This window comes from Trachymyrmex septentrionalis, unplaced genomic scaffold (assembly GCF_001594115.1).
Source record: "Trachymyrmex septentrionalis isolate Tsep2-gDNA-1 unplaced genomic scaffold, Tsep1.0 scaffold119, whole genome shotgun sequence".
NCBI lineage: Eukaryota > Metazoa > Arthropoda > Insecta > Hymenoptera > Formicidae > Trachymyrmex > Trachymyrmex septentrionalis.
This window is the reverse complement of record NW_017304320.1, coordinates 652,463-664,543: the sequence shown is the minus strand read 5'-3', so window position 1 is coordinate 664,543 and position 12,081 is coordinate 652,463. Positions and strand designations below refer to the sequence as shown.

The 12,081-nt window shown below is 36.3% G+C and overlaps 1 protein-coding gene across 1 annotated transcript in view; it reads left to right on the top strand.

Moving 5' to 3' along the window:
- LOC108754437 (glutaryl-CoA dehydrogenase, mitochondrial) overlaps positions 1-5,908 on the top strand; it is a 6,435-nt gene extending 527 nt beyond the window's left edge. The window contains exons 3-8 of the mRNA XM_018496712.1: positions 1,135-1,503; positions 2,812-2,941; positions 3,007-3,226; positions 3,896-4,125; positions 5,028-5,188; positions 5,297-5,908. Coding sequence (XP_018352214.1) covers positions 1,135-1,503; positions 2,812-2,941; positions 3,007-3,226; positions 3,896-4,125; positions 5,028-5,188; positions 5,297-5,364 — 1,178 coding nt within the window. The 3' untranslated portion in view covers positions 5,365-5,908. The remainder of the gene's footprint in view (positions 1-1,134; positions 1,504-2,811; positions 2,942-3,006; positions 3,227-3,895; positions 4,126-5,027; positions 5,189-5,296) is intronic.
- Positions 5,909-12,081: the final 6,173 nt, after the last annotated feature.

The following is a 12,081-nucleotide window of genomic DNA, read 5'->3' as shown; positions in this document are numbered from 1 at the left end:
CGGGCGAGACGTAAGTCAACTTAATTTTAGATCATATCTCTAATTGTCGAACAAATAAAACACATAGGCCTTTTAATCGCGACATGATTTGTAACCGTTTCTTTTCGTTCGTACTGTATGATGATCTACAGTCTTGACTTAAAATGTAGATGGTAGCACGATGCAGAGGCGCAACTCAATCGGTAGTTCGTTCTGCGTTACAATTTTGCTGTCTCATCTTTACTGATAACTGATAAAAGATATTTACCCTTTCATAGTTGTGTATGTCACTGTAATGTTATACGAGAAAAAAGATGGGTTATTTAAGTCAATTTATTCATTTATTATTGTTATAAATTAAAATCACAGTATAAAATAATTTCAAATAGTTCCAAACATTTCGACCTTTAATATAGTCTTCCTCAGTAAATTCTACATTGTCATATAAATTGATTTTACATTACAATTCAAATATGGCTTTACAGTTATTATTACAACTTCTTCGTGTTTGTATCCTCCAATATTTACAATCAGAAACTCATAATTAAGTTCCTTGTCATTTACATCATTTAAATATTCATTATGTAAGAATAATGAGTTTAGAATAGACATTTAGAATAGACTGTTTTTGTATCTTGTAATATTACATAATGTCCGTACTGAATGTTGTAAGAGAAACAATTTGTAAAAAAATATCATAATGTTTCTCATGTTTCGAAAATTTTTAATTTAAATTTGTGAAGATTTTTGAAAAATACTTCTTAACCTTTTCAAGATGGCAGCTTTCTAATAAAAAAACTTAAAGGAGATCTTGTTTTCTAATCAATTTCTAATGAATTTAATTTAACACTCAGTGTGCGAGAATACTCTCACTGATGCACATTAAAGCTGTGATACACAAATTGACGTAAATGTTTAATATAAGTATTAAAAATTAGTTAAATCGTCAATACGTTTTATTGTATATTGTTAGATAAAAATGTATTTTATAATTCGAAATATTTGCATTTTACTTTTACACAACTCTGATTAAATCAGCGTACAAATACTTTAGTGTAGTTTTCGTCAGGGTCATCATAAAAATTAACTCAAACAGCGTATCATTCTGATCTCGATTTTTTTTATTGAAAATTTATATTGAATTTCGTGAGCCAGGCGAATTCAGTTGGGAGGATCCGTTCAATCTAGAGTCGCAATTGACACAGGACGAAATTCTGATGAGGGATCAGTTTCGTTCCTACTGTCGGGAGCAGCTCTTGCCGAACGTGATCGAGGCGAATCGGAAGGAACACTTTAACCGGGAGATCGTGAAGCAGATGGGACAGCTCGGGGTGTTGGGCTGCACCATGAAGGGCTATGGCGGCGCCGGAGTATCCTCGGTGGCTTACGGGCTCCTCGCCAGGGAAATTGAGAAAATCGACAGCGGGTATCGGTCAACGTTCTCGGTGCAATCCTCTCTCTCGATCGGTGCGATCTACATGTTCGGCAGCGATGCTCAAAAAGAACGATTTCTACGTAAAATGGGTACGTTCAAGCGGTTTTGAGAATTCTAAACTAGTATTACGTTCTTCAATTTCTAAATCATATTATTAGTATATAATTAATGACTTTGAGAATAAATTAATAGAGGAAAGGCTATTATATGAGACCCTATTATATGAGACACCGAGTTCATTTTGGATAAATGCTAGAAGTCCATGGACAGAGTTTAAAAAAATGAAGGTCATTTTTAAGGGAATTTAATAAGCTTTAAGATAACGTTATATACAATTTTAATCAAATTCTATTTTCTCTTTGGAAATTAAAGAAATGTAAAAAGTCAAAAAAATTGTGCTCCTATTATGAGATGCCCCGAGAAATCGATAGTAAAACACAGGAGCATGGGTTATTTCATATTAGAAATATCCTGGGTATCTCATATTTCCACGCCTTATTTTACGATCATCACATTTTACTTCTGTAATTAAACAATTCAACATATCCCGTATTTTTCTATTAATACAATCTTACTCTATCACTGAAGAATTTATTGCCAAATATTTATTAAATAATAAACAAGATTTGAAGGCTCATCTCAATGAAATTGATCCAAAATCTTTTTTTACAATGACTACAGGCATGATCTAATAATGAATTTTCTACTAAATAGTTTTCAATCCAAGAGCAATAAATTCATGGTGGAACCAATAGATAGCGTTTATTAGTTTAGTAAAAACGCCGCTATCTCATATTAGGCGCCTGTAGGAGGCTTTTCTCTGTTATTAAAAAGAAGAGCAAAAACAAGTTTTAATGAAAATATATAATTAGTAATTATTACTAAATAATTGTAGAATTAATAATAATAATAATCATTGTGACAAAGGATCGATCATAGTTGAAGATTATACCTCACATATTGATTGTTTGACTGATTAATTAATATGTTATTTTATATATAAACCATATAATCATCGACGATTTGGAGTTGTAAATATTAAATTATTATAAATCTTTTATCTCTAACAATATAAGTAAAGATAATTCTCTATTGTTGAGAAAATCATAGATTATTTAGATAGAAGATAATTAATAACTATTCTGAATTGTGTGTAAGACTATTACTCTAAATTGTATTAAAAAGATTATCAGGTTCTCAAATTTTATACAATTATTTATTTTCGATAACTATGAGAAACAAAGCGGAAAGAAAGTATTTAATTTTTATGTTACTTATGAAAATTAGATCGACAATCAGATTAATTAATAAAATTGTATAAATTTGCTAGTAAAATTGATTGAATGACGAGATTACCGTTGGAGCTGTGGGCGATAAGCTTTCAAAGTGTATTTCAGTTTCCGGGGAAAAGATCGGCTGTTTTGGCTTGACGGAGCCCAATCACGGAAGTGACATAGGAGCCATGGAGACTAGAGCGATTTACGATTCCGATAAAAAGGTCTACAAATTGAACGGCAGCAAAACATGGTTAGTACTCTCCATCGTTCCTTTCACGATCGAGCAGAAAAATCAGACTGTCGAATCTCGTTTAGGATCACAAACTCGCCTGTCGCCGACGTGTTGATAGTATGGGCGAAATGTGATGACGGTCAGATCCGTGGGTTCATCATCGAGAGAGAAGCTGCGGGAGATCGGTTGTCTACTCCAAAGATTGAAGGGAAGTTTTCTCTAAGAACGTCCATCACCGGCATGATTCTAATGGACAACGTAATCGTGCCAGAGGAAAATTTATTGAACGTTCAGGGACTCACGGTAAGTCTTCCCAATAAACTAGAAGGACTTATTTTATATATAATACATCCTTGACCAAAAGTATAAAGCACTTCCACAAAGCTCCACATCTAACTGTGAAAATAAATTCAAAAGCAGTTTTATTGAAAAATAATGTTTATTTTTATAAGTATTTTGTTAGTTTCCTTTTCGATTTTATTACCGCCTTTTTCCCCAAAAAAATGTAGTAAATCAAGAGGGTGTTTTTTATTTATGACTAATGTTGTATTATACACATTCTTGTTTAACAGTAATCAATTGACTATAACGTTTTACAATACATATAATGTAAAAGGAATTAAAAAACTACTAATTTTGAAAAATAATATTTATTTTTATAACAGTTTTGATATTTTATTTATTAGTTTTTTCTTTGGATTTTATCTTTTTTTTCTTTCAAGAAAATGCAATAAACTCAGTGTTTTATACTGGTCAAGGCAGTTGTGTCCTTATTCAATTAATTGACTAATGACTTTAATTAGTTACTATCAATTGGCTATTTATTATCATTATCACTGTGATTATCATCATTGTTTGAGATTTAAAAAAATATAGATATTAAAAATGAAGTCAATGACTGGAAAAAACGAGACGATCGCACTAATTATATTCCGCATAGCTTATGATATCTAATAATAGAACTTGATAAAGGGACCATTCAGTTGCTTAAACAATGCGCGATACGGCATCGCCTGGGGTGCGTTGGGTGCAGCAGAAGCTTGCCTGAACATTGCTAGATCTTACACCTTGGACAGGAAACAATTTCAAAGACCGCTGGCAGCGAATCAGCTTGTACAGAAAAAACTGGTGGACATGATGTGCGATATCGCGATCGGTCTTCAAGCTTGCTTGCGAGTCGGCAGACTGATGGATGAGAATAGGTAAAATACACTTAAAAAAAACGAAGTAAGGAAAGTCTAATCTGAATTAATTAACGTAATATTTTAGCAGGAAATATTTTACCTTCTACGAAAAACCGATAATTTTTAATGTTTCCAGATTAATCATTTTTGATCTTCTCTATGATTTATAATATATAATATATGCAATATAAAATTCTTTTACTTCAAAAGTGACACATCTAAAAAAATTAATTTTTTTTAGAAAAAGGGAAAAACTATTTTTCAACTTAACTTTTTTCAAAAGAAACATACTGTTAGGAACATGAAATATTACTTTTATCATTTTCGATTTAAAACATTTAAAAAAAAAAGAATATTTTTTTTTTAAGTGAATTTTGATATTTTATATAAAATGACAACACAAATCCGGAATAATTCATCAAAAGTGATACAGCTCGAAACTATTCCCGGCAGTTTATATTTTGATCAGCTAAAATGATTAAATTTAAAACAAAACAATTTCTTCAAATTACAATCATCAAAACTGACTTGACTCGAAATATTTGCTAAAGAAGATTTTCTTTTTTATTTACAAAAACGGCACAACTTAAAATGTGTCACTCTTGCGAACGGTATTATAAATTGAAAATCTCTCTTTGAAAATCTTAAGAGAACGAGTGCTATTTGGCGAACGAACTATGAATTTAAGTTTGTACTTTGGTTACAATTGATAGAGAAATTTTTATACCAAGCTCATTCGTGGTAATATAAATGTAAAATCACATTTTTTGAGTTGTGTCACTTTCGAAGTAAGAGAACGATATTATCTTGTTATTACGTGTGTATTAAAAGTAATCGCTAGTACATAGCATAGTATCATATGCGTGTAACGTGCACGCACGCGTGTAAGAAAGGTATGGAAATGATTTTGCGTGCCGTAGAGCTGCGCCGGAAATGATTTCCATCATTAAGAGAAACTCGTCCATCAAAGCGCTGGAGATCGCGCGAACCGCGAGAGATATGCTAGGCGGAAATGGGATCTCGGACGAGTACCATGTGATTAGGCACATGATGAACCTGGAAACGGTCAACACTTACGAAGGTAACACTTGCGCGAGGATCGTCCCGAGAAGATCATCTAGCACGTTGTTAACGGATCGCGTCATTCGAGACTATTTTCTTTTTTCTTCCCTCTCTTTCTCTTCCACAGGTACAAGCGATATTCACGCTTTGATTCTCGGGAGGGTCATCACTGGTATTGCTGCGTTCTCAGGATAAGCGACTCAGGTATATCCGAATGATAAGATACTGCCTTTAAAGTACCGCCACGAGCCATCGATTTGCACTTTTACAAGCGTTTGTGCCTGAATTTTTTTCTCTGTACGATCATTTTAATCTTTAAGTATGTGAGTATGTGGGTTGATCACAGCTCTCCAAAAAGACAAGTTTTCTTAACCTCCTAGAGACGACATTGTCAGCGGAAAATAATTTTTTTACTGATTTACAAAATTTACAAAAATTTTGCACGTGAATAATCGATTGAGATGTACATATATATTTATTATCGATGTGTATTGTTTTTCGGGCAATTAGAAGCACCATATATTTCAGTGTTTAATACTATATGCATTTCCACCTCTGTTAAACTAGCAGGACCAAATTGAAAGTAAAATCAAATTGGAAATATTTAATACTTTCTTTGCACTTATTTGTACATCTCCATCTTTAATTCTTAACTGTAACTGCAGAAATTTCGAATTCATCCCGAATTTAATTTTAAACTGAATATCACAAATATGCAATAAAAGAATTAAAAACCTGAGAGAGCTAAAAATTTCGTTTGGAAAAAAATGAGAAATGAAAAAACCCAAATATCCACAGTCTTAAATTTTCATTATTTTTACATTCCTCTAGCATAAGGATATAACTAATGTAAATTTAACTGTAACACAATATTCTAGTGAAAAATATAATTATAAAAATAAAATTTTTTTGAAGCTTTCCGAGCGTCCCATCTACCAACTTACTTAAAAAAAAAAAAAAATAACCTCCCTACTTATAAAGATTAATTATTTTTTAAAAATGTGTACAAAATCTCTTTTGTACATTTTGAATATTTTGATACCGATTATTGATGTATACTGATATATCGAGCAGCCAAATTTTTATCTCTACGAAAGGTTGAGGCCCTAATAAATTATATTGCACACGAGATATTAAAAAAAAAAAAAATGACAATAGTATCTCCCTTCCTCTTCGCAAAACTCCACAATTTTCTGCCTCTGCATCCAGATCGTCGCGCGTTTCCGCCGCGAATAAGGCTTTAATCACTCGATACACTTTATTGCTCGTTTATTCTCTACTTTACGTTTTAACAATTTCATGGTGTGTGCTCTTCCATTATGCGCCGTCACACTCGCTCTCGCTCTCATCTTTCGTATCCCGCCGTTCATTCCGCTCGTTCATTCGCCCACGATTGCTCTCGACGGAAAACGGTCGCACTGCGAGAAGCGCGAATCGAAACTTCCCTTCTTCTTCGAGGTTGATTTCCAAGCGTTTGCGATTCGCGCGATTCCGGATCGTCCTGGGTCTTTCTTGCGGCCGAAATCAATTTTCATGAAATCGCGTTTCGAACTGAACGCACTTAATCTTTAGAATAGAAATTTCTGTATATTAAAGCTGAAAAATGCGAATGTGTTGTGAAACCCGTATCAGACTGTGGCCTGTCAAAAAACTTCATCATGTAAAATTTTGACAATATATGAATAATTTTAATAGTAGAGATGGTTACTCTTCTTACAAATGAAATTATCTTTTTTACAGTAATCAAACAATTTTTTTGCAAAAGTCAAGTTAGATTGAAATTAAGTTTAGAAATATTTGCGTAATAATTCAACGAATTACGTAGAATTGTTCTCACGGCTCCTGACTACTCACCGTGACTCTCTTCAGACTGTTGACGTCAGAAGCGAGAAAATACATAATGGAAATACTTCCGAAATATATTAAAACAGAAATATTTTTCAATAAAACAATATTTGCATTTGATAGAATATAAAAAATACCGAAATTTTCCTTTTATTTCGGAATAGAATGAAATTGTAATTCCATCTTAATTCAATAGCTGTTATATGGCTTGTTTGTTTTCCAGTTAAAATAATTCAATTTCAAATATATGATTATTTATCGTTTATATCGGATCACAAAGAGAGTTTTCGGTATATAAAAATCTATTCTATCGATTTTGTAAATATTGTTTTGTTAAAAAAATATATATTAATATTGTTTGAAAGAATTTTTTTTAAGTATTGTTCTCGCTTCTGACATTACAATTCAAGATGGCTGCAATGAATAGGCAGGAACTTTAAACCATTGATATGTATGATTTACATTTGATTGTAAAAATACAAATATAATATGTACGATATTATTATATCACGTTATATCTGTGATGTTACAACAATTTTCATATTTATATAAAAACTATAAAATATACTATTGTTATTGTGTGGAAATTTCCATTTAATATAAAGATACACAGTTAGAGTTAAAACTACTAATTTTGTAAAAACACAATTTTATATATTTTTACTACAAATTGTGCAATTTTTACACATATTATTTATATAAACAATATTAAGATCAGAAGCAGACTTTCGGATAAACTTCCGGATTTGCAACACAATCAAACTGAAATAATATTCCCCCAAATTAAATTAAATCTTCGATTTGATGATACTAACATTTTAAAACCTGTAAAGAACTTGTAATTGAAAAATGTTACTTCAATCAGGATTCAAGCCCGGATCTCTCATGCAAGCGTCTTCCCAATTCGATCTTCAAGGCATGTATTATATATATAAAACTTTAAATACTTCTTTTACAGTTTGCGCCCACTGAAAATAAATTTATCAAATTTTAAGAAATTCGTTTGAATAGTACTAACTAAATACTTACTAAATGTAAATATTATATTTATCTGTTACAAGAATCATTAAGTGTCTTTCATATTGAGTAAATATTTATTTACTGTAAGTACTATTAGCTTAGTACTATTCAAACAAATATTTATTAAAATCTAGTCATTTTTTTCAGTGCACTGAAGACGGAACGTTAAATGGAAGATTCGAATTCCATCATTCAGTCAGATAATTTATTTTTAATCCATTTTCTTCTGATTGATTCAAGTCTAAAATCTTTAACTCGCAATTCTGCAACGTAGAGATATTCTAATACGGGCGTGAAACGCGTAACAGCACAGTTGTCGTTGAATATGATCGAGTATCACGCTCGAGATCGCGAGATCATGAAAATTGGCGCCGCTGAGTATCGCGAAACGACTTGATTAGACGTCTTCGTAGGCGCGTCCGTAACCGACGAAGTTTTTTCGGTACATCCGCGGAGAACGCGGTCAGCCTTTCGTTCAGTGGTCCAAATTATAAAAAAGAAAAAACGATAGGATCGATGTATTTACAGATCGATCGTGCTCTTTTCATCCTCATCTTCATGATCTTAAATTAATCAGCCAGTAATGTACAATGCCGACATTCCTCATTCGCACTTTCTCTCTCTCTCTCTCTCTCTCTCTCTCTCTTTCTCGCTCATTCTCTCTCTCTCTCTCTCTCTCTCCTGTTCGATCTAATAACTAGGTCTCCGTATAAATATAATATGTATCTATATATCTATATATAAGTGTCCGGTGCCTTTAGACTAATCTGATGACTAAATGAAAATATAAAAATCTATACGTCAGAGCTACGGTTGCTTATTTATTTATACGATGTCGCGCGGACGGCTCGGTCTCGCGAGCACTGCTCTCCGCACCACATCTCGCGATTTCATCGCAGATATTGTGTGTGTATCACAAATAAGCGCCGCGTGGCCAACACACGGCAGGAAAGTCGAACTGAAACGGTTCGAAAGGATAGCGCGAAGGTAACGAGGGCTCGTCCAAGATGAGCCCTTTCGTTATTTCGTTAATAATTCCTCTAACAATTACTCTAAAAGCAAGCACAATTGTTGCAAGCACCTCCTCCCTTGCCCCTCGAAGTTTCTTGAAAGGTTTCTCGATTAATCGCTAAATGACTAGAAATAACTCACTAAAAAAAAGAAAAAGAAAAAAACTTTGGCTTCTAAATACTGTTGTAATCTAAATAATGTAATCATTCAATCGTTAGTTCGTTGAACGACTTTTTGAAGGGCCCCGTTACGAGATGGCGTCGTTAAACAAACATAAACTCGCTGATAATCAAAACGATTAACGACAACGGGATGAAAACAAGTTTCGAGCTTGACAGTATTTTTCACACTCGCTTCCAACTACCAATAAATTCAGACCGCTGATTCTCTTCCCCGTGAAATTTTATTTGGACTCTGGGCCTCTATTAAAATTTTTATTACGAATTCAACGGGTTCGTACTCTCCTAAGGGAATGCGATTCCTGCACGGCGAAGCTGTGTCGGGCCGCTCTAAAAATTGCAGGGTTATTAGCGAATGGCAGAGCACGCGTTTCTCTACCGTTTTAGCGTTTATCGTAGTTTCTTCGATCGCCAACGATCCTTTGGATTTCGGACCGTATATCTCAGACAAGATATTGCACGCGATCCGCAATAACAACAACAAGGGCGTTAACACAAGCGACTCGAGTAATCATAAATAAATTAAGTTTAATTGCTAAGTAATAAAACGTTAATTACATATGTCAATGATAATTAATTTAAGTTTACAACACACGTCTCGTGCAAAAGTGTAAAGAACGTTTGTCTTTTTTTTTTTTTCTTTTTTTCGTGCTACACTCAATACCATTGTTGTCTTTGTTTTTTTTTTTCTTGTTACGACTTAATGTTGCGTGTAGGTGTGTATTCGTGTACGTGTGCTTTGTCCTCTCTCTCTCTCTCTCTGTGTGTGTGTGTGTGTGTGTTCTGTGTGTGTGTATGTGTGTGTGTGTGTTTAATGATTCTCGACTACAATAAGCTCTTGGTAAAACGTAGTAACATTGTAGTTTACAGTAGTTTACAATCGCCTCTCCTCGCGGCCCCCGATCGCGGATGCGTATATTGTGTGTGTATGTGTGTCTATTACATAATTACACATCTCGGTATCACATGCCGGGATCGAATCCTCGCCCCCCCCGTTCCGGCGCGTTTTCGTCTCGTTTCATTTTGTTTTCTTTCTTTTTTCTTTTTTCTTTTTTCAGATCGTCGGAGGATCCGCCACCCGCGGACGACGGCTCTTCCCGAAGAGGAGGGAAGTCGAACCTCCCCTCCCCTCCCCTCGTCGAGTAATCCACGCGGAAAAGTGGACCGAACCGAAACTCCATACAGCAGCGGGATCTCGAGTGAAGGAGAAACGGCTCGAGGACGTCCAGCGAACGTCCTCGGGACGTCCCTCGGCTGAAGAGCGCGAGGGGGGTGGGGGAAGGGGGAGGGGAATTCGCGCGGCTCCCACGGTCGCGAGTTCGATCCCGCCATTTTCACAAGTATCGATCGTCGGCCCGTCGACCGCGCAAGAAAATTCAATGGCACGAACCGCGAACCGTCGCAACGCAGCGTCGCTCGGGCTCGTATAACCACACTTGGCCGCCTCTACTAACGGGTATACGTAATCGTATAAATAAATTAATGACTCGCCCCCTCTCTCTCTCTCTCTCTCTCTCTCTCTCGCTCTCTCTCGCTCTCTCGTTCTCGCCGCTCGACTTATATACGCACACACACGCGATGGACACTCCCGATCGATTCCCGCTCTCCCCTACCGGCGTTAACACCCCACACCCGGATACCTATCGCTCGTAACATTAAGTTTGTTTTTTACCGCTGGGTTGAACCGATCCTAGATCCTTCCCCCTCTCCCTTCCGCCAAATTCCCAACGTTTCACACTTCGAGTACAAAAAAGGTGCGTGTACTTCAGCTGATAAAAAACAGACGTATTATCATCACCGCGATTGTCGACAAGAATACCAAACTACGCTTTGCAATCTCTCTCTCTCTCTCTCTTTCACACAGCGCACTTTATCTCCCAGAAGAGAGACGTCCCTAGGACAACGTTCTTAGGGACGTTCTTTGGGCGTTCTCCGTGTTCTCCCTTGAGGAGGTCTGCGTATGCGGGTTTCACATATTTTCCTCGGGCGTAAGTTTTCACGATCGCTGGACGTGGTCGCGAACTGCGATCGATGGATGTGGACTCGCCGGGCTTGAGGTGTTAATCGCGAATTCCTCTCGGTGGACGAGATTGTCTCTCCGCGGCAGGACTCCTGCTTTCCTTCACTCCTTCCCTTCCTGAGGAATGGACTGCGGCGACGAAGCCGCGCGAGGCGAAGCGCCTCTCTCGCCACTTTAACGCGCGCTCATTCTACGTGAACGTTCATCTACTGTACGCCGTTCTTCGTTCCACGTCGACTTTGCTCCCCTTCTTCCGAGAGACTTTCCTTCCGACCGGAGACACGTCGTCCTGCGCCAAACCGCGGCTGCCGTCCACTCTCCCACTTTACATCCGGAGGATGGACCGGCAATCACGCCGCGAGGAACTCCCGCGGGTTATACAATAAATATAATAATAATAATAATATATACCTGCGTTTTGCACTTGTATTTTACATTATTTCGTCTCTGATTAACTAATCGATACCTTATTGTCGTACGAACTTGCTCTCGCGTTTTCTTTCCCTCCTTTCGCTCCTTTTCGTTCCGTTCGAGAAGAAACCGCCATTCCGAGAACTTTTCGAGAAATCTCTCTCGCCTCGTCCGATTTTTCCTCCTCTCTTTCTGCCTTTCTCTCTCTTAACTCGCTTCGTACTTTACTTAGGAAAAACCGGACAAGCCGAGTCACAGTGTAGGTCGTAACCTGCCTTTGTGTTCTCGCTCTCTCTCTCTCTCTCTCTCTCTCTCTTCATTCTACAGGGTGAAAAATTAGAGTAACGTTGTCTCCCCTCTAGCCTCGAACGGACGAAAGTGACAGACTTTTCCTCTGCCTGAGAGAAATCTCATTGAGCCTTTTCT